General features: G+C 51.4%; 1 protein-coding gene across 5 annotated transcripts in view; it reads left to right on the top strand.

Annotated features, from left to right (window-relative positions):
• Positions 1-18,369, top strand: part of PRDM11 (PR/SET domain 11) — a 90,401-nt gene extending 72,032 nt beyond the window's left edge. For 4 of the 5 annotated variants that reach the window (XM_060176545.1, XM_060176546.1, XM_060176547.1 and 1 more), the window contains 3 exons: positions 3,884-4,071; positions 8,128-8,754; positions 9,711-18,369. In XM_060176545.1, coding sequence (XP_060032528.1) covers positions 3,884-4,071; positions 8,128-8,754; positions 9,711-11,875 — 2,980 coding nt within the window. In that variant the 3' untranslated portion in view covers positions 11,876-18,369. The remainder of the gene's footprint in view (positions 1-3,883; positions 4,072-8,127; positions 8,755-9,710) is intronic. The other variant, XM_060176548.1, reaches the window with a different exon arrangement.
• Positions 18,370-22,273: the final 3,904 nt, after the last annotated feature.

Raw genomic sequence — 22,273 nt, 5'->3', positions numbered from 1 at the left:
TCCCAGCTTCCTCTAGGGCTGAGCAGAGGAGAGTCCCCAGAGAACCTTCTAGAGGACCAGGGACAAGATCTCTGCTAAGGATGCCCTGCTTGGGTCATGACTAGTGTAGATGTACAACACTGCTGGCCACCGTGATGTCTAGTGCCACCATGCGCACACTCCTGTGTCCTGTGTCTTTCCTTGGGGCAAAGTGGGAGTAACTGTCACAACAAAGTTTGGAATATACAGAACATTACCAACAAAGGCCACCGACAATTGAATAGTCACTGTTAAAGTATTAGTGCAGTTCCTTCAAAGAGTTTGCTGAGGCTTATTTTTAAAAGAACGATTGGAGCCACAGTATAAATCAATAGCTGTGCATCCTATTGTTCTCACTGTGTCATATATACCAGGGTCATCTTTTCATGTCATGAACGTGCCTTTGAAAATGATTTCTGCAGATGAGTAACATTCATGATATGAGTATGTGTACTGTATGGAATCTCCAGTGTTGGATGTCAAGCTGTTTTTGCTCTTGAACTGTTTATTATGCATGATGGCGCCGTCAGAGTTTGCACAGTTGGTACAATGCAGGGAATATGATAATGTAGGTCAATGCTGTGTGTGTGTGTGTGTAAATTTTTATTTTTATTTTTACCAGCTCACTGCTCAGCTCTGGCTTATCATAGTGCTGGGTATTGAACCTGGAACCTTGGAGCCTCAGGCATGAACATGTTTTGGCATAACCAGTATGCTTCTCCTCAGCCCCACTATAACCAAGTGTAAAGGCACAGTTCAGCGACTTTGAGTGCGTTCACATGGCTGAGCAGCTCACACCTCCATCCAACTCCAGGAGTCTTCTCAACTCTCTGGATTAGACTTCTCTGCCAATTAAACACTATTTCTTTTTGTTCTTGTTAATGTACTTATCGGATAGAGACAGAGAAATTGAGAGGGAAGAGAGACAGAGAGACACCTACAGCCCTACCTCACCACTCGTAAAGCTTCCCCCAGTGAAGTGGGGACCGAGGACTTGAACCCAGCTCCTTGCACACTGTAGTGTGTGCACTTAACTAGGTGCACCACCACCTGACCCCTAAACACTAGTTCTTCAGCCCCTTCCCTCCCTGGCAACCTTCCTTGTCTGAACTTTCCATCTCTTAATCTGGCTGCTCAGAGCACTTTGTTTAAGTACTTACACAAGTAACTTATTGGCGTGGGACTCAGCAATATGAGTTGTTTTGTGACAGGCTTTTTTTACTTTGCATGTGTCTTTGCTGTGATTCATGTGTCAGAGTGACACACCTTGTAAAGGCTCAGTAAGACCTTCTTTTCTTTTTCTTTTTTTTTTTTTTGCCTCCATCCAGGGTTGTTGCTGGGGCTTGATGAATTCACTGCTCCTGGAGGCTATTTTTTAAAAATATTTTATTTTATTTGTTTATTCTCTTTTGTTGCCCTTGTTGTTTTATTGTTGTAGTTATTATTATTGTTATTATTGATGTCATCGTTGTTGGATAGAACAGAGAGAAATGGAGAGAGGAGGGGAAGACAGAGAGGGGAAGAGAAAGGCAAACACCTGTAGATCTGCTTCACGGCCTGTGAAGCAACTCCCTTGCAGGTGGGGAGCCAGAGGCTCGAACTGGGATCCTTAGACCAGTCCTTGCACTTTGTGCCACATGCGCTTAACCCGCTGCACTACCGCCTGACTCCCAGAATCTTCTTATAGTTACATCCCACACGCAGTTCATCCATCAGTGGACGCTTGGGTTCTTTCTGTCTTTTGACTATTAGGAATAACACTTCAAGGGACAGGGACATGCAAAGAGCCACTCAAGTCCACATTGCCAAGTTGTATCCCAAAGTGTTGTGCTGGTTTCTTCTCTGTCATTAAAATGAGAGGTCCTGGGAGTTGGGCTGTAGCGCAGCAGGTTAAGCGCAGGTGGCACAAAGCACAAGGACCGGCATAAGGATCCCGGTTCGAACCCCGGCTCCCCACCTGCAGGGGAGTCGCTTCACAGGCAGTGAAGCAGGTCTGCAGGTGTCTATCTTTCTCTCCTCCTCTCTGTCTTCCCCTCCTCTCTCCATTTCTCTCTGTCTTATCCAACAACGACAACAACAATAATAACTACAACAATAAAACAACAAGGGCAACAAAAGGGAATAAATAAAATAAATATTAAAAAAAAAAGAGAGAGGTCCTGGGCTAGGGAGATATCATAATGAATATGCAAAAGGCCCTCTTGCCTGAGGTTCTGAAGTTCCAGGTTCAATCCCAGCACTATCATAAACCACAACTGAGCAGTGCTCTGTTGTGTGTGTCTCTATCTCTCATTAAAAAATAAAATAAAACAATGTTTTTAAAAAATGAGAGGTCCTTTCCTCACCACATATACTACTGGAGGGTTTACTGTTAAAAGAAAAAAACTGCCTGTGAGAGTGTACCCTTTGTGTTTCTGTTATTACTGGGTTGTTGTAATAATCATGACACATTTTTGCATAGAAAAAAGTATATCGTGACTTTTCCAATAACCCAATATTGCCATCATCATCATTATTAGTGGTGCCAAATATTTTTTCCTTGGTTGACTGTCCATTTGAATTTTCTCTGTCTGTGTATTATTGTTTCCCCTGAACTATTCCAAATATACTTCTCTGGGGGCTATTATCAGTTGGATGGACTTTGATTTCTTTCCTGGCTTTGAAGATAAATCATAGTATAAGGAGAGCTTAATTTCTGACTGGGACTCCCTAGACATATGTGTTGCTCAGAACTGTAGAACTCCAGATTGTGTCCTCTGGTCAGTACACCTCCCTGCAGACTCCCCTTCCCTGCTGGAAGTGAGCCAGGTAGGGGGTTGGCTTTTGAGTGTCATTCAGAGAGAATGGCTGACGATCATCTGTCAAAGGTCTGACAGAACTTTATAGGCTGTTTAGGCTTTGGTACATTGGCATGTCTCAAGCCATGTAGGGTCCATGAGTTGCAGGGAAAAGCTTTGACCTCAGAGTTCCATCTTTCATTACCTATGTCAGCTTGGGTAAATCACTTAGCCTCTTAGCTCATCTTAAAATGATTAAGGTCTGGGCTGATGAGCTGGCTCCCCTGGGAGGGCTTTGCCTGTGTTCGACTCCAGCCTCAGGCCCTGATACACCACAGGGGAGTATTCTAGCACTGGGCAAAGGTGTAGTGCTGTGGAGTCATCTTGCAGCTACCTTCCTAGCCTACCACCTGGCTATCTGAAAAACTTAGTCTGGGGCAGCAAAACTCTGGGTGACAGCAGCAACCAAAATGACTTAGGTTAACCAGTGTTTGCCAACTTTTCTTTCTCCTTATTGCCCTTCCTCCTCTGTCCTCCTGGGACTTCCTGTTTGTAATATTGTTACTCTTCAGCATTTACCACCTGGACTCTTGAGCATCCTTGCCATGTGGGTTATTTCTGCTAGGCCTAGTAAAATACTGACAGTAGCTCAAGGACCCTGTACCATCCTCAGAGGCCCTCAGGTGTCTGGATGCCCTACAGTTAGAGAAGAAAGGTCAAGGAGTGGAAGGAGAAAAGTTAGAGGAGATAACGTGTCCTTTAACTCTGGCATCCAATCTTGCTTTTGCCCTAAGCTGGGGGGGGGGTGGGGTGGGTCCAGATCAGGTGTCATTTTCATTTCCAGAAGATGCCTTCCCGGATACTCAGAGATGCCCTCAAGCTTCCACAGAGCAGGGGTGTTAAGACCAGAATGAGGACTGGCTCTAGCTGGTGGGCCTTCCCTGAGCAGGGGCCTCCCTCCAGATCTCTGCAGGTGCCCCCACACTTGTGGATTCTGACCACCTGCACCTGCCAGCTGGGGCCTCTGCCCAGCAGGCACTCGCCAAAACAGTGACCTGTGTGTTTTCACCTGTCCCCCTCACACCTAGGTATGTGGTTATCTCCCGGGAGGAGAGGGAGCAGAACCTGTTGGCGTTCCAGCACAGCGAGCACATCTACTTCCGGGCGTGCCGGGACATCCGGCCCGGGGAACGGCTGCGGGTCTGGTACAGCGAGGATTACATGAAGCGGCTGCACAGCATGTCCCAGGAAACCATCCACCGAAACCTGGCCAGAGGTCAGTGCCCACACCCCACAGGAGGGCCACCAAGCCCTAGGAGGCCACACGTGCTTCTCCAACCACTTTGTCAGAGAACCAATGGGACGTACAGTACTCCAGCTATGGGGAGACCCACAGCGCCCCTCCCCACCAGGGCTGAGAGGCTGCTTCGAGAATGGTCTTAGCCCCATAAGTTCTTCCAAAGCTAATCCTGCTTCCCAACTCAAACTGGTGGCAAGATTATTAGGAACTGCCACTGCCTCAATCATAACTGCAGTGAGCAATGGCATTAGGTGGACTCGTGCACAGCAGGTGTCTTGTGGTGTCCTGTGTGATCATCCCAGCAGTGACACCTATCCTGTAGGCTGGAGACATAGATCAGCAGGTTTGAGCATGGGGTTTGCATTCCCAAGGCCCAGGCTCAACCCCTGATACCATCATAAGCCAGAGTTGGGCTTATGTTCTCTCTCTCTCTCTCTCCTTTAAAAAAATAAATAAATAACACATTGAGGACAGTGGCTTCCTTGGCTGTTGTAAGCCCCCAGTCAGAAACTCTTAATGTAAGTGGTGTCATGTGGGTGACTGTCCCTGTCTCACAGTGTGCACACTGAGCCTCAAGTAACTGCAGTGTGAGTCACCCAGGCTTTCTTGCACAGAGGAACCAGGCTGGTTTCTAGCCCACATCTCTGTGAACCCAGGGTCTAAGCTCTCTGTGTCGTATGATGTCAAGGCCTTCCCAGGCAGAACCAGCTTCCTCACTGCTTCCTGCTGGGCTCATTGCTGCCAGTCCCCATGATGTACTAGGAAAGAGCCACTCCATTAGGAGAAGGTTGGAGGGATGTGTGAAGGTGACCCTAGATTTGAGTGGTGGCCTTTCTATTGAGTGGTAGGTATCTATCCAGGTTCCATTGAAATGATTCTGTCCAAAGTGGTTGAAAACATTACCTCCCCACTAGCCCTTTACTTTTTGACTCCATCCTCAGCCTAGCCCCAGGGTAAAGTGTTAAGTCCAGGTCCTTTCCCAGGATCCAAGGCAATATATACCCAAGCTTCACCGAACTGCTTACTGGAAAGAAGATGAAGAGGGGGTGGGAGGAAACCACTGTGCAATTCAGCCCTTTTAAAAAATCGCAGCAGAGCCAAGTGAACTGTGGATGCTGAGAGCAGAACGGCTGCCTGGCTTGGTAAAAGGTACCCAGCGGTCAGATGGGCAGTGAGAGGAGACCTCATAGACATTCTCATCTCTTTTCTTCTTTGGGTCTAGGGCTGGTTTCACTTGGGGTAGCCGGTAGTCCTTGACAAGCCTGTCATGGTCTTCATTAACCTCTGGAAAAGCCTCGTAGAAAAGTCTCTGCCATGTAGTATATGCTCAACAGATCTTTTCTGAATGGAGAAAGGAAAGAAGTGAAAGAAGACGACGCCACAAGATTTATACCACCTTAAGAAACAGAAAGCAAGAAAACCCTATCTGAGGACACAGACTCTGACATTTGACTGTTATCTTCTTGAATTCTTCTGGACCCATGACATCCTCCTTTCTCCTCCTCCTCCTCCTCCTAGTGTCTTCTCCATCCTTAGAGGGTCCTGACACCCAACGGACATCCCCAGAGAGAGACATGAGTCTGCAAAGGAAACATGGTAGACAGGGTGAAAATCAGAGAGAGAAACTGAGATGTGAAGCTCCGGGGAGAAGGAGTGTGGATTCCTGACCAGGCTGAGCAGTAGGAAAGAGGCAAATGGAAAGCACTGAGGGGGAAGGCCAGCTCTGTCCTGGGCTTTGTCGTAAAGCTGAAGGGGAGCCGTGGTGGAGCCCTATGGTCTGGAGCTCTGGCAAGAGGTAAGATAGAGAAGGAAAGAAAAAGAGAGAGAGAGACACCTGCAACACTGCTTCACGGCTTGTCCTTTTCAAGCTTTGTCCTTGCAGGTGGGGACTGGGGGTTTGAACCCTGGTCCTTGCACATTATAGCATGAGGGTTGTATTGGGTGTGCCACTGCCCTCTTCCCATTGCTGATGTTTTAATACGTGGTTGTTAAATTTCTCTTCCTCCTCCCTCTTCCTGCTCCTCTGCACTCACAGGAGAGCTGAGTCTGTCCCCCAGGCACTCCTGAGAAATCAGAGAAGGAGCATCCTCCATCCTGGCCGCTGACTCCCCTTTGTACTCATCACCGCAGGAAATGGCTCATTCACAGGCCCGGGCACGGTGCCCCTTGCCAGCTTTGGGAAATTAGAGCTCCAAGACTGTGCAGAATACCGGGACTGCACATGGAAACATGCCACTCTTCACTCAGAGGCCTCTAGAAAATGCAGCATTCAGGAGTTCAGCATACTGTCAGGTCAAGTCAGTGCTTAGAGTGAGAGGCCCCCGGGAATCCTGAGATTTCAAAGCACAATGGGATGTTGTTGGGACCATCAGAGGGTCCCCTTAGCATCTATCCTCCCACTTCTGGAGCATCTGCCACTTCTGGAGCAATTGATGAAGCTCCTCTGTTATCCTTTCTTTTTTCCATTTCCTATATTTGCTTGGACAGAGAGAAATTGAGAGGGAAGGGGGAAGTAGACAAGGAGAGATACAGAGACACCTGCAACACTGCTTCACTGTTTGTGAAGCTTCCCTCCTGTAAGTGGGGAACAGGGGCTTGAACCCAGGCCCTTGCTTATGGTAGTGTGTGCTTTCTATTGGGTGTACCACCACTTAGCCCCTGACCTTTCTTTCTCTCTTTTCTTTTTCCTTCCTTCCTTCCTTCCCTTTTCTTTTTTAATATTTATTTTCTGTTTTGTTGCCCTTGTTTTTTTATTATTGTTGTTGTAGTTATTGTTGTTATTGATGTTGTTGTTAGATAGGACAGAGAGAAAATGGAGAGAGGAGGGAAGACAGAGAGGGGGAGAGAAAGACAGACACCTACAGACCTGCTTCACCGCTTGTGAAGCGACTCCCCTGCAGGTGGGGAGCTGGGGGCTCGAACCAGGATCCCTATGCCGGTCCTTGAGCTTCATGTTATGTGTGCTTAACCCACTGCACTTCCGCCTGACTCCCCCTTCCTTTCTTTTCTGGGTGGGACACTGTGCCTATGTGACTTTACCATTTCTAGTGACATCTTCTGTATGTCTTGTTTTCTTTTGTTTTGTTTCTGCATATATTGAGAGGGAGAGAGGAGAGATACCTGCAGCAATACTGCCTTACTCATAAGCTTCCCTCCCCAGCAGGTGGGAACCAGGGACTTGAACCCAGGTTCTTGCGTGTGGCAACCTGTGTATTCTACCATGTCAGCCATCACCCAACCCCTCTATCAACCTTCTTCAAGAATCAGGCTAAACTAACATATAGTTGAGGAGATCACCAAGGTCTTCAAAGTCATTCACAAGAAGAGATGAAAAAGAAGAGCCCATAGGATTACCAGGAGGAAGCTCGACTTTCTGTGGAGTATGCCTTAGGGCTGAAGGGCCCAGGCCTTTGGCCTTAGGTTCTTAATCTTACTGGAGGCAAGTCTTGGAACCCTCAGCATCCACCGGTACCCGTCATCCCTTTCCTTCCTGCCTTGGTCGTCAATGAGCAACACAGGGCTCAGGTGGTGCTTTCTGGAGTTCTCCCACTTACTGGGAAATGGCAATGGATGGCTGCAAGGGGGACAGATGGCCACCAGTGGTTGTCCCCCAAGAGGATCAGGAAGGAGGAAAGAGTGGAACCCAGTATGTCTTACATACCTTTTACCAAGTTGGAACAGCTCCCTCCTAATTACTGGGGCTGGAGGGGGAATCTGCAGGTTGGGGACCCCAGACTGGCGTAGCTCTGGCCTGTGTCCCCACCTGCCCTGTTTGATCAGGTAGGCTGTCATCTTCTACAACTTCCCACCCCCTCCACCTCAGCATCCTCACACACATGAGGCTCTACTGACATGGTGTCCTTTTGAAGAGGTCTCCCCACTTTGTCCAGCCCTATGACTCTAGACTCCCCCACCCTGTCTCTCCCACCTGCCCTGCAGCTGAGCCCCTAGAAAGGGGCCCTTGCACTTCCTGCTGGTTTCTCTATCCTGGGGCTTTTCCCCACTTCCTCACACCCTGGTTTTCCTTCCTAGGAGAGAAGAGGCTGCAGAGGGAGAAGTCTGAGCAGGCTCTGGATAACTCAGATGACCTGAGGGGTCCCCTGCAGCTCCCCATGTTGAGACAGGGCAAGAGCCCCTACAAGCGTGGCTTAGATGAGGGGGACCTGCACCCCCAGGCCAAGAAGAAGAAAATCGACCTCATTTTCAAAGATGTGCTGGAGGCCTCGCTGGAGTCCACCAAGGCAGAGGCCCGCCAGCTTGCGCTGAGCACGTCGCTGGTCATCAGGAAAGTCCCCAAGTACCAGGACGACATCTACGGCCGATGTCCGATGGTCATGACACATGGTATGCAGAGTGTCAGCCGGACCCAGGGGGACGGAGACTGGAAGATGCCCCAAGGGGGTGCCAAGGAAACAGGCCCTTTGGAGGACGAAGAAGAAGAGCCTTCGTCCTTCAAGGCCGACAGCCCAGCCGAGGCCTCTCTGGCGTCCGACTCCCATGAGCTCCCCACCACCTCCTTCTGTCCCAACTGCATCCGCCTCAAGAAGAAGGTCCGGGAACTGCAGGCAGAACTGGACATGCTAAAGTCTGGCAAGCTTCCGGACCCCCCTGTACTGCCGGCACAGGTACTGGAGCTCCCAGAGTTCTCAGACCCGGCAGGTAAGTTGGTGTGGAGATGGAGATGGTTGTCAGAGGGAAGAATCCTGGTGGGAAGAGTGGAGGGTAGCCTGACGCTCGTGGGGGAACCACCTTCGGAGAGACTGAGTGTCACTTGGAGCAGGGCTCAGCTCATGTCCGGGGTGTCCTGGGTGGCCACCTCCTACCAGCGGGACCAACCTTCCTGCCTTCCCTTGTACCCTTCTCCTCCTGGTCAATAAAGGAAGTTCCTCTGCAGGAGGGGTGTGTGCTGTGTTCTTGGCCCTCTGCCTTTCTCTGCTGGCCCTGGTGGTGACTTACCCTGAACCCCAACTACTCAGTGGAGCCTTTCTCTCCCTGCAGCCCCCTGACATCCCCCCCCCCCCGGGCCTACCGAGTTTAGTTCTCTTCTTGATCCCTGCCCCCCCACCCTTGGGCCAACCTCCCTGGGCCGTTCTAGAAAGCTAGGGCTAAGGCACCTTCTGCTGCCTGGCTCATCTGCCCTTGCCCTGCTGCCTGTCTTAACCGCATCCCTTAGCTCTGAATGAGGCGTTTTAGATATCCAAAGTGTGCATCTTAGCCAGGCTGCCATGGGGTCCTGAAACTACTTGTCCTACATTTGAGGAAGGCATCTCTTCCCCAGGCGCATTAGTGGAGGGGGACACTTGAATCCCCATGTGGCCCAGCTCTGTGACTTAGACATGTTCATTGGATCTGCTTCCCTCCTGGAAAAGCCTCGCATACCCCACCTCTGCCCCCCAGCACAGGGTCAGGGCAGGCAGTCTGCGGCAGCTGTCCCCTGTGGCTCATCCCCAAAGAGGGACAGTCACACGCCGAGCACTGACACGTTCCAGGCTGGGGTTCCGGTTGTCGTAAGCACCGTCTGTGTCACAGGCTGTGTCACATGGTTTGCACCTGTCCCTTCTGCAGACGTCTCTGTCCTGCCAGGTGTAAATGCTCCTCTCCCTCTTGTCCCCCAGCCTCCGAGAGCATGGTGTCCGGCCCCGCCCTCATGGAGGACGACGACCAGGAGGTGGACTCGGCGGATGAATCGGTCTCCAACGACCTGGCAGCCTCTGCCGACGAGCCCTCCAAGCTGTCGTCCGCCACGGGCCGCCGCATCCGGCGCTTCAAGCAGGAGTGGCTCAAGAAGTTCTGGTTCCTGCGCTACTCGCCCACGCTCAATGAGATGTGGTGCCACGTGTGCCGCCAGTACACCGTGCAGTCGTCCCGCACCTCGGCCTTCATCATCGGCTCCAAGCAGTTCAAGATCCACACCATCAAGCTGCACAGCCAGAGCAACCTGCACAAGAAGTGCCTGCAGCTGTACAAGTTGCGCATGCACCCCGAGAAGACAGAGGAGATGTGCCGCCACATGACCCTCCTCTTCAACGCCGCCTACCACCTGGCCCTGGAGGGCCGGCCCTACCTGGACTTCCGGCCGCTGGCCGAGCTGCTGCGCAAGTGTGAGCTCAAGGTGGTGGACCAGTACATGAACGAGGGCGACTGCCAGATCCTCATCCACCACATCGCCCGGGCGCTGCGGGAGGATCTGCTGGAGCGCCTCCGCCAGTCACCCTGCCTCAGCATCATCCTGGACGGCCAGAGCGAAGACCTGCTGGCCGACACGGTGGCCGTCTACGTCCAGTACACCAGCGGCGATGGGCCCCCCACCACCGAGTTCCTGTCCCTGCAGGAGCTGGGCTTCTCCGGCACGGAGAGCTACCTGCAGGCGCTGGACAGGGCCTTCTCTGCCCTGGGCCTCCAGCTGCAGGCCGAGAAGCCCACGGTGGGACTGGGCGTGGACGGGGCCCATGTGACGGCCAGTCTGCGCGCCGGCCTGTTCATGACCATCCGCAAGACGCTGCCCTGGCTGCTGTGCCTGCCCTTCATGGTGCACCGGCCCCACCTGGAGGTCCTGGATGCCATCAGCGGCAAGGAGCTGCCGTGCCTGGAGGAACTGGAGAACAACCTGAAGCAGCTGCTCAGCTTTTACCGCTACTCGCCTCGCCTCATGGGTGAGCTGCGCTCCACGGCCGCCACACTCTGCGAGGAGACGGAGTTCCTGGGCGACATCCGGGCCGTACGCTGGATCATCGGCGAGCAGAACGTGCTCAATGCCCTCATCAAGGACTACCTGGAGGTGGTGGCCCACCTGCGGGACGTCAGCAGCCAGACGCAGCGGGCGGACGCCTCGGCCATCGCTCTGGCCCTGCTGCAGTTCCTCATGGACTACCAGTCGGTCAAGCTCATCTACTTCCTGCTAGACGTGATCGCCGTTCTGTCCCGCCTGGCCTATGTCTTCCAGGGTGAGTACCTGCTGGTGTCCCAGGTGGACGACAGGATCGAGGAAGCCATCCAGGAGGTCAGCCGGCTGGCCGACTCCCCCGGCGAGTACCTGCAGGAGTTTGAGGAGAACTTCCGTGAGAGTTTCAACGGCATCGCAGTCAAGAACCTCAGGGTGGCCGAGGCCAAGTTCCAGTCCATCCGGGAGAAGATCTGCCAGAAAACCCAAGTCATCCTGGCCCAGCGGTTTGACTCCCGCAGCCGGGTCTTCGTGAAGGCCTGCCAGGTGTTTGATCTGGCCGCCTGGCCCCGGAGCAGCGAGGAGCTGCTGAGCTATGGCAAGGAGGACGTGGTGCAGATCCTGGACCACCTGGAGGCCATCCCCGCCTTCGCCAGGGACGTCTGCAGGGAGGGGCTAGATCCCCGGGGCAGCCTGCTGCTCGAGTGGCGTGAGCTCAAGGCTGACTACTACACCAAGAGCGGCTTCAAGGACCTGCTGGGCCACGTGGGCAAGTACAAGCAGAGGTTTCCGCTCCTCCACAGGATTGTTCAAGTCCTCAAGGTCCTCCCCACCTCCACGGCCTGCTGTGAGAAGGGCCGCAGCGCCCTGCAGCGAGTCCGCAAGAACCACCGCTCGCGGCTGACACTGGAGCAGCTCAGTGACCTGCTGACCGTTGCCGTCAACGGGCCGCCCATCGCCAGCTTCGATGCCAAGCGAGCCCTGGACAGCTGGTTTGAGGAGAAGTCGGGCACCAGCTACACGTTGTCAGCCGAGGTCCTCAGCCGCGTGAGCACGTTGGAGCCGAAGCCGGGGTTGCCAGCCACCGACCATGGGGCCGACTTCTACCCAGATATGTGAGCAGCCAGTCAGGCTGCTGCAGAGTTCACTAAGCTGTCGAATATTTTTTTAATCTATACCCATAAGCTTTGATATATGATCTAAATATATATTATATTATATATATATATATATATAAACTCACACTGAAAATTGAAAAAAAATGATAATAATAAGATACCAAGGTGATGAATCCACCACAAGCTACTGGGCGCTTTCAGAAAGGAAGCCTGTGTTGGACACTGACTCTCATCTACCACATCTGGCAGCTGCGGCCTGCGTGGCCACACCCATCACTCACGGAAGCCTGTGCAGGGGGCGCCACGGGGTCCGTCCCCACCTCACCGTTCACCGACTGCATAAGCTAGCACGACGGGCCTCTGTCTTCACCTCTAGGTAGTGCTTTTTTTTGTTATTGTTTGTGTTTTCATTGGGGGGACCGAAGGGGCCGGGGTGATGTTTTGGCTTCTTTTTTTTTTTTTTTTTGTCCAGTTTGGTTTAATGATGGGACTCCCCACCCCATGAACTCCCACCCCCACCCCTGTTGGCATGACTCAGGTCATGAGTCAGGTCTCTGGATTTGGGATAGGTTAGGTGGTGGGAGCCTGGGTTCGAGCATTTTTGGGCTAACAGCTCCCCTCCCCACCTTGTTTCCACTTGAGAGCTCTGTGGCCACATCCTGACCACTTCACCTGTTAGGCTGAAGGCAAAGTTGCCTGACAACTGAGCTTTCGAAATCCTTGGGGTGGGGAAGGGAGAGGGAGTGAGCTGTCCACATGCCTTCCTCTCACAGGGTGGGGAATAAAATAACTTAATCCCATTCAGAACCAGGGCTGACCAGGAACATTAGAGCCAAGGAGTCCAGACCCTAAAGAGGGAAGTGAATTTTTGGCTAAAAACTAGTAGAACAAAAAGTCTATATTTGATTTATATGAATTATTTATGCTTCATCTTTATACTTTTATCACATGTTGGGGGTGTTTTAGTTCTCTTCCTTTACTAATCAAGAGATGCCTGCCCCTGCTCAGTGGCAAGAGATGCCATGCAAGTGGTGTCCAGGGTGACGCTTAATTCAGAGTCCTTGACGATGGGGTCTATCTGTGGCCTGACTGGGGAAACAGGGACTATGTGAATGTTTCCTGTTTTACAGGGTAGAGATGTCCTAAAGAAAAAGGAGGATATAAGAGATGAGAGAGGACTTTCAGGCGTCACCCCCCTCTACACACACACACACACACACACACAGTCTAAGCTTTAGAAACAGCCTCTTGTCCACTCCCTGGGGCAAGTTGTGGTTTTAAGCTCAAGGAGTCTATCAGTGCTCTCTCACTCATTGAACTCTCAGTATACCTCGCAAGGGAACTTACGAACAAATGTGCATTAGCTGTTAACAACACTTCTGTTCCTATTTTCAAGTCCAACGGATGTGCGTCAGGCCTACAGAGATGCTGAGTCTCAGGCTCGGGTCATATTTGGGGGAAGGAGGAAGATTTGCCCTTGGGCTGTGCACAGTCTGTCCGACTGGAGGTCAGCCAGCCATCTTGCTGAGCATTGGGTGGGCAAGAGGTGGCATGGTCTGGCCACACAGGAGACCCCTGTGTCCCTGACCTGCCTGGCTCACTAGAAAACTGTGGTGGCTTCCTTCCTTCTTGGTTCCTCTTGTCCCCAAGGCCTCATGCAGCCTTAGGGACCCTTAGTGGAAATGTCCTCAACACTGAACATGCCACTTCCCCTCTTCCTCTTCCTGCCAGTACCTTTGTCCCCCACATATCCCTCCCCTGAACCCCCATGGTCTTGGTGCTAAGAGAACTTTAGAATCATTGCTGCTAGTCAATAGCTTTTTCATTATATAATTATATTATATATATTATATTATTTTTTGAAACTTCTTTTTGGTTTTGTTTTCAACAGTGATGTAGCATGTTTAAAAACAGAAAAAAAAAACTAAACAAACAAACAAACAAAAAACTGGTTTTCTCCAACTGTCCCACTGCCAGGCCTCATATGCTGCCTTCTTAAACAAATCAATGCACCCCCCTGCCTGGAGACATTTACACCCCAGACCCCACACCCCTGCCAGTTGCACGCACCTGCCCCCCTCCCCCCTTTCTGCACTAGGAGAGAATGTGCAGGAACTGGCAGGACAAGGCTCAGAGCCCTGCTGGGTGCTCTGGAATTCCTGGCTCCATTCAATTCCCCTCTTTACGCTGCTGGCTTTTTTTGCCCACTCACTTCTCCTGCCAGGTTGGAATGCACCCAGTAGCCCCATGGAAAGTGGGGTACTATTGTAGAACACAGGGTTCCACCCCACCCCCTCCTGGATTTTCTCTTCTAAACACACGCGCGCGCGCGCACGCACACACACACACACACACACACACACACACACACACACACACACACACGATGGCAAGGTACACCTCCCAGGGAGGAGGAGGCCAGAAACAGGTGAGTGGGATCCTTCTAGCCAACAATGGCCTTACTCCTCCTCCTCTTCCTCCTCTTCCTTCTACTCCTCTTCCTCACCCTCTTCACTGGGACCCTCCATGGTGTCATGCCCTCAACCATTTGTTTGACAATCAGGGAAAGAGAGAATCCTTACTGTCTGCCTGAGCACCCAGTAGGACTGTTTTCTTTCAGATGGCCATGGTCAAAATTAACTCAGATCATCATCTGGAGAGAAAAGAATCCTTTTGAGTATTGCTGGTGTCCTGTATCTTCTGGGAAGGCTAGGAGGGGTGACTTTGTGAGCCGCTGCTGACAGCCTGAAATAGGACCATCACCTGCATGGCCATGCTCCAGACTGGGCTGAAGGGAGGAGGGTGTTTTAAAGTTTGGCACGACCCCTGCAAAATTCGGGGAGCTCATGACTTCCACTGACTTCAACCAGGTTTGGGACCATGTCAGATGCAGCCACTCACTTTGCGTGGGGCAAGGAGTAGCACCCAGGAACATTTGAGGTGACACACCACTGTGATTTACACAGGGCCTTTTCTCAGTGGATGCTTTGGGGGGGGCGCCTCTCAGGGTTTCTATTCTGTGAATCCTGCAAAAGGAACTTCTCATCCCTCCCTTGAAAAGGGCCCCTTGGGGTTGATGGGTCCCTCGAGATGTAGCCTAGGGAACCCACCCCATGCTTGGCTAGCCTGGCTGTAGTCTGGGTAGTCTTTGCATCCGGGTGACACAGCCCCTCCCTGGCTGTGGGCTTAGAATGAAAAGCTTGTGTTTCTGGGCTCGAGGTATCTTCACTAGTCTGGTTGCTCAGTGACTTGCTTCTTGAGATCCCGTGTGACCAGATGTGTCAAGCAGGGCCTGGGGCCAGGCTGTGATGAAAATAATCTCATTCTGCTCCCAGAGGAAGGAGGGAGGGAAGTAGGCCTACTACCGCCATCTTGCATCTGTGAAGCTGGAAGATGTCCCACCCCTCAGTCACTCGTGCAGAACCCCCGAGTTTTGCCTGCCTGCTTCAATGTGAGTCTAGGCATCCAAAAACACCATGATGATTATTTTCTCTTTTTCTTATTTTTTTTTTCACCACTGCCTGTGGCATTCTGTACTCCCAGGGACTGTAGTCCCGTCCATCCGTCTCATGTGAGAGTGAGAGCCTGGGTCCCTGGATGGCTGGTGTCAGAGAAGGGCCTGACGCTCAGCAGCTGGGGTCTGAATCTGGCCGCTGCTGTGTGTGTTTCCGTGTCCAGTGGTCTTGCTGAGCCCTCTCTCCTGGCCTTTCATTTGGAGGCAGAACCCTGCCTCTGGTGTTGTTGTGGCATTTTCCACTTGATTGGAAGTGATGCCCAACAGGAGGAAGCTTGGCCAATGGTGTAAATGCTGCAAAAGGTTATAGAGGGATTAGAATGGACAACAGCTTTGGCCTCATCTGGGTTGGGGGAGGCAGTAGCCTCATCTTAACTGTCCCCCTGGAGCCCAGTGGATCCAAGAGGTGGTTCAGGTGGGTGGGAGGGGGAACTGAAGTAGAACTTCTAGATTCTTCCCCGTCGGTGTCCTCCCACCCCACGGGGATCAAGAAGGCATTGTGCAGAGCTGGTCTGGGTTGAGGTCCAGGTAGGGCTTGGTCTGGGCAGCTGGTTTGGACAGAAGGCTTCAGTGGTACTGGACTGAGTATCCACAAGCCCCCCTTAAAGGGGCAGGCCAGCCCGGGCTAGCAGAAGCAGGAAGACTAGGCTTTCAAAAATGCCTTTGCAGGCAAGACAGTCTGGGCCCGGTGAGGCCAGGCATAGTGGGCCTCTTGGGGAAGGTGATGCTGGGTCACAGGTTCTAATCTGACTTCTGTCTAGAGGGCCCTTCTGCTTGGAGGGAGGGCCTTGTCCTGCCCCTCCGTTCATGGGGTGCTTTAGCTGAGCGATGGAGTTGCATTTAAGGAGACTTTGTTGTGATCCTTGTGTGTTAGCCAGAGGGAGACAAAGTGGCCTTTGGGGAGGAACATGGGCCGACACTCCCCTTCCATCCAGCTCTCCCTCCCCCAGCCCCAGCCCCACCCCTGGAGATACCTATGCAACCCCCCTCCCCGGGCAGCGGGCACCTGCAGCGAGGCATCGAATCCTCCAGCATTTGTACATATGGGCGTACACAGTGCGTAGACACACGGAGTGAGAGATGAAATCACGTCTATATATCTATAAATAATATGCCTATATATTTATACATTTCTATGTTTTAAATAGATATAAAAATAGTCTATAGAGAGCTGGGCGAGTGTGGGGGCGCCTGCCGTTGTCATGTGCAAAGAGGGGGCACAGCGCCTCTGCCGGGGGGGTGGGGGCTGCGGGAGCTGAGCGACAGGCAGGCTTTGCCAGGAAGGGGCCTCCTCCTGGGGTGTTGGAGAGTGACCGGGTCCCAGTCCCCCCACCTCTGTGCACTTTCTCTCCTCTCCCCAGGCTGGGTCTGAGGTTGGAAGGAGGTACTCAAGCCCTGAGCTCCAGCTGAATCCCCCAACCCCACCCCATGCAAGTCACTGATCCTGGTGATTAAATCACGTCTATATCTATCTATCTATCTATCTATCTATCTATCTATCTATCTATCTATCTATCTATGTATAGACTCTGCACAAATTCCTCAAACCCGATCCCTGGCAATAGAAAAGATGCACCTTGGATGGAGTTTGGTCCAGCAAAGATGTCGCCTTCAGCCCCCACAGAGGCCTCTGATACCCCCTACGGGCCAAGCCTCTAGAACCCAGCTATCCTGGCCCACTTTCCTCCCTGGACCCACCAGGTGAAGGGAAGTAGACAGGGGGCAGCAGGAGTGTTTCCTGGCCAGGACAGGGGGCATCAGCTTATGGGAAGGATGGAAGAGACATGTTCGCACCCCCCAGAATCTGGGGATCCGGGCCAGGCCCACTTTGCACAGTTCCTGCAGCCAGCTATACTCAGGACCATGCTCCCCATCCCTGCACAGAGGCCCTGCACCCTTCATCCCTAACCCCCACCAGGGTTAGTGGGTTTAGTCCACATACACTGTTCTGATTCTGTGACTCCAGGCAGAGGCTAAGCTGGAAGTAGCTCTTTCCTTTCCTCTGGGGAGGGGAAGGCCCCTTCCCCAGCCGCCCCTGCTTCCAACCTGATGTCTGAGAACATCTGGGTGAACCCCCGGTGGCCTCTGATGTGTGACAGAGGGCTTGTGTGGCCCTGACAGAATCAGAAATCCATTTTCACTTCCAGGTTTCTCTGTTTTGTTTCATTCCCCTGCGGGAGGAAGGGCTGGTGGGCTGCAGGTGCCCCTCCCACCCCCAAAAGGCACTGATGTCCCATGCCTCTGCCACTCACCATCCTACCAACATACCTCAGTCTCTGGCAGGCCCAGCCTATGCCAACAGGCCAGGCCGGTCTGTCCAGCCAATATCCACCTCCTTTCACCTCCAGGTTGGCCTGGGCCTCCTTGAGCCACAGCTGGCCGGCCCCTGGATCTCGGAAATCCCTCCAGTACCTGGCTCTAGGGAGACCAGACCTGGCCCGAGCCTTCCTCCCATGGGGGCCAAGGGACGGGCATTCCCCCGGGTAGCAATCCCACAATGCACTGTACCTCAGAGAGAGAGTAGGCCCAGGACTGTTGGTCCAGAGCTGGGCAGCCCGTTAACACACAACTCACAGAAAGACATGGGCCGGGCTGCCCTCTGTCACCACTTGGTCTCCACTCTGACCTCTGGCTCTTTTCTGGAGCCTATCTCTCTCTCCCCTCCACCGCCACCACGCTGCTCACACGTTCATATCACTCACCCAGGAAAACTCAAGTGGGGGTGGGCAGGGGACCTGCCCAGTAGTCAATTATCACACATGTATGGATCTGTTAATACTTTCTTTCTTCAAAGCGGAAATGACACTCTAAGTGTGATTATTTTACAAACGACGCTTTGTTGTACCTGTGTGACGGGGCCTAGAACACTGGATCCAGATAGAGCTCTGTTGGTTTATCCTAGTGTGTATGCAGAACACCTTCTTTTTGTCATATTATCCTTGAAATGTAAGAAGATTGTTAATAAAAAACATTTAAATTTATTCGTGGTCTTTGTCTCCTTCAAGGGCCTCTGGGGCTGGGTCACTGGAAACAGACAAACTTGGATTTAAGGTGAGTTTATCTAAGATTCAGTAGAGCCAGGCAATGGCAAATCTGGTTGAGCATATATATTAGCTTATGCAAAGACCCAGGTTCAAGCCCCTGCTTCCCACCTGCAGGGGCGAAGCTTCACAAGTGGTGAAGTCTGCAGGTTATCTATCTTTCTCTTTCACTCTCTAACTCCCCCTCTCCTCCTCCCCTCTCAATTTCTCTCTAGCCTATCAAACAGAAAGAAAAAATATATGGCTGACAGGAGCAATGGATTTATAGTCCTGGCACCATGCCCCATCGATAACCCAGATGGCCAACAACAACAACAACAAAAAAACAAGAGTCCACCTGAGGATTTGAACCCTGATCTCAGAACTGCTCCCGAGATGGAGGCTAGGGTGGAGATTGTTTACCCAGTGCATTTATAAGTGTGCGTGGGGAGGGGTTCATATCTTATATTTTAGCAACCCCTCTCCACACACATCAGCAGCTTGACAGCCCATGTCCTGACACCAGCAAGTCTATGTCTCAGGTAGTGGAGCCCCTGCTCCTTCACAGAGAGCCCGGGCCTGGATGTGGTCTCACCCCAGAACCCCTCACATGACAGTGAAGATGGTGAGCTCGAGCTGGCTCCAGGGGGCACTGCTCTCCCATCCATGGAGCTCTCCTGTGGCCTTGTGGCTCAAACCCATAACCATCACACACAGCAGGGTGTGCACTCCACCGGAGACACTGTCTCCCAGCCCTAGGAAGCTTGCCTTGTGTACAGTGAGTAATGACCTTTTCTCTATCTTTTGTTAACTTTTTAAAATTAATTGACCTGCTTATTCAGCAAATAGAGAGAAATTGAGAGGGAAGGAGAGGCATCTGTAGCACTGTTTCACCACTAATGAAGATTCTCCCCTGCAGGTGGAGACTGAGGGCTTGAACCTGGATCCTTGAGCATCCTAACATGTGCTCAACCAGGTGCACCACCAACCAGCCCCCAGCTTAACATTTTATTGTGCAGAAAAAATACAGTCAGGTGTCACATGTCACTATTTGATTTTGGCCTCTTGTGTGTGTTGTATTTTGTGGCACCAGGGTATGAAGCGTGCATGGTTCTACTGCTCCTGGGCCAAATTTATTTTATTTATTTATTTTTTGTGCCTCTAGGATTATCGCTGGGGCTCAATGCCTCATTGCTTCTGTTGGCCACCTTTCCCCCGTTGTTGTTATTGATGCTACTATTGTTGTTGTTGGATAGGATAGAGATAAATGGAGAGAGGAGGGGAGAACAGAGAGGGGAACGATAGACACCTGCAGACCTGCTTCACCACCTGTGAAGTGACCCCACCTCGAACCAGGATCCTTGAGCCAAGCTCCACACTATGTGCACTTAACCTGGTGTGCCAACACCTGGGCCCTTTTTTAATTTTTTATATACATGGATAGACTAGAGGGGAGGAGAGATTATCAGAGGACACAACAGCATTGTTTCACCATCTGTGGACCTTACCATATGGCATTGTGCTTCTGTGTAATTAATGCCAGGGCTTGAACCTGGGACTTTGTGTGTGTTGAGATATGCACCCTACCAAGTGAGTTACCCCTCAGTCTCAGTGTGATGCAATTTAAACAAAGTCGAAGACACACACACACACACACTGTTGCACTTAGAATGTACAGATACATGCAGTGAAGTGATCAAAGTTTGGGGATCATGGACCCCAGTGTCACAATGATGGTCTGTTCAGTGAGGGAGGGATGAGAGGATTCAACTGAGCTTCAAATTGCAAAGTTTTTTTGATCTGGGTAGCAGCTCACAAGGGTTTATCATCATATTTTCAGCTTCTATGTCTGAAATATTAAAGGGAAGGAAGAGGGGAAAAAAGCCAGGCAATTGATCCTGCTGGAAGTTATTTATTTACCACTGCAAGATGTTTGTTCTAAAGGGTTACACAGACAAAATGACCACAATGTCTCATGCGTCCGTTTTGTGCTTGAGCTCATGGTTGCAGAACACACACACACGCTAAGCACTGACGACAGGAAACACGGACAGCAGAAATGGTCACAAGGATGAAGCCTCTTGCCTTGGTTTGGCTCAGGCTTCAGTCACCTGCCTCCTAAGATGCCCCCACACCCCAGAGGAATCACCCCTGATTCCTCTCCCATCTTGTGCATCATTTTGGGAGTAGGGGCTGGTCACCCATCCCCATCACAAATCGTCTCTCAGATTGAAGTGAACAAACACGTGCAAATCCTAGAGGAATAGGCAGTTGACAAACAAATCTTGCTTCATTGCAAAGAGCAGAGTCACAGATGAATGGAGGATGTCTGAGTCTCTACCACCATGTCTGGAAGGACCACAGCTTGGCTTGGGAAGGGTTCTTGCTTCCTTTTCACTTTTTTTCTATCCACGCCTATCTTCGGGGAAAAAAACAAACAAACAAAAAAAAAAAAAGAAAGAGAAAGAAAAAAAAAAACCGCTCCCTGGCAAAGCATGGGGTATTCCTTTCAAAAAAGATCACATGCAAAGACTCAGATAGGAGGTCACAAAAGTCTCCGATTCCAGGTGAGTGCAGAGATGATCACTATGGAGTTTTGATTTGGAGATCCAGTATCTCAGGATTGGGGATTCACAAGGCAGAAGGCTGGTGGGAAGCACAGCCATTCCGTTTTCTCTCATTGGTCACGCTCATACGGGGAATTCTGAATTGTTGGAAATGGCATGGATTTTTCAGTTAGTTGCTTCAAAGTACCATGCTTTTACTATTAAGAGTTCACCTAGGAGTCTGATATTTGCAAGAACCACAGCAGCTCTTTTTCAGCCTATGCCTTTTCATGCAGCGAATATTTACTTGTAGGCCTGCTCATGTGCAATTCTGAGAATTATTCAGAATTCACCAGTGAACACAACAGATGGACTTCCCATGCCAAACTGACCTCGTTCTAGCACATTCCTGCTCAGACAGGTGGTGGTTGCCCCTAAGACCTTTGCGGGGGAATGTGATTCCCACTAGGGGAGACTTGTAGTTTGGACTCTGAGAAATGAAACCTTGGACATGTTAGAAAAATCACTGCTGGGGCTGGATGGTGGTGCACCTGGATAGGTGCTCACATTACAGTGCACCAGGACTCAGGTTTGAGTCCCCGGTCCCCACCTCCAGGGGAAAAGCTTCACGAGCGGTGAAGCAGGGCTGCAGGTGTCTGTCTCTCTTCCTCTCTATCTCCCCCTCCCCTCTCAATTTCTGGCTGTCTCTCTCCAATAAATAAATATATATATTTTTTAAAAAAATTGAAAAATCTCTGCCTCCTGGTAGAGCACCTACAAGTGGACCTGACAGTTCTGTGACCGGGGGCTCACCCCGCACTGCCTCACCCCCGTACAGCCCTGGCCCCCTGGCTTCAGTGTGCTGGACCTATATGGCCATGGAACCTGCACTTTCTGGTTTCAACAGACTGAAGTGGACAAGGAGGACAGGTTGGGGCAGCTCACACAGGGTGGCCATCTTGCCCATGTAGACCCACTTGAGAAATCCTTTAACAACCACTTTCCCCGGAAAAGATTTGGCAAGAGGTAGTCAACCTTCATACTCTAGATTTCCAACTACCAGGAAGTCCTCTTTCAATGAAGAGACACTAGACAGTTTTCTGTCCTTACTGAGAAAGGGGAGAAGTTATTTCTGGCTCTTTTGTCCTTCTGTACTGAAAGCTGCAACGCTCATGAGAGGCTTCAGCTCAGATTCACAGAGGGAGGGTGAGGGTGTCTTGTCTTATCAAAGGGATGAAGGGCAGTTTTGACTCAGCTGGCCCAGGAATTCTGAGATCAAGGGTGACATCTGAAAGCCCAGAGTTTGGATGATGTCAGTA

This window comes from Erinaceus europaeus, chromosome 17, assembly GCF_950295315.1.
Source record: "Erinaceus europaeus chromosome 17, mEriEur2.1, whole genome shotgun sequence".
NCBI lineage: Eukaryota > Metazoa > Chordata > Mammalia > Eulipotyphla > Erinaceidae > Erinaceus > Erinaceus europaeus.
Note: the sequence above shows the minus strand (reverse complement) of the source record. Positions and strands in the feature narration are given on the sequence as shown.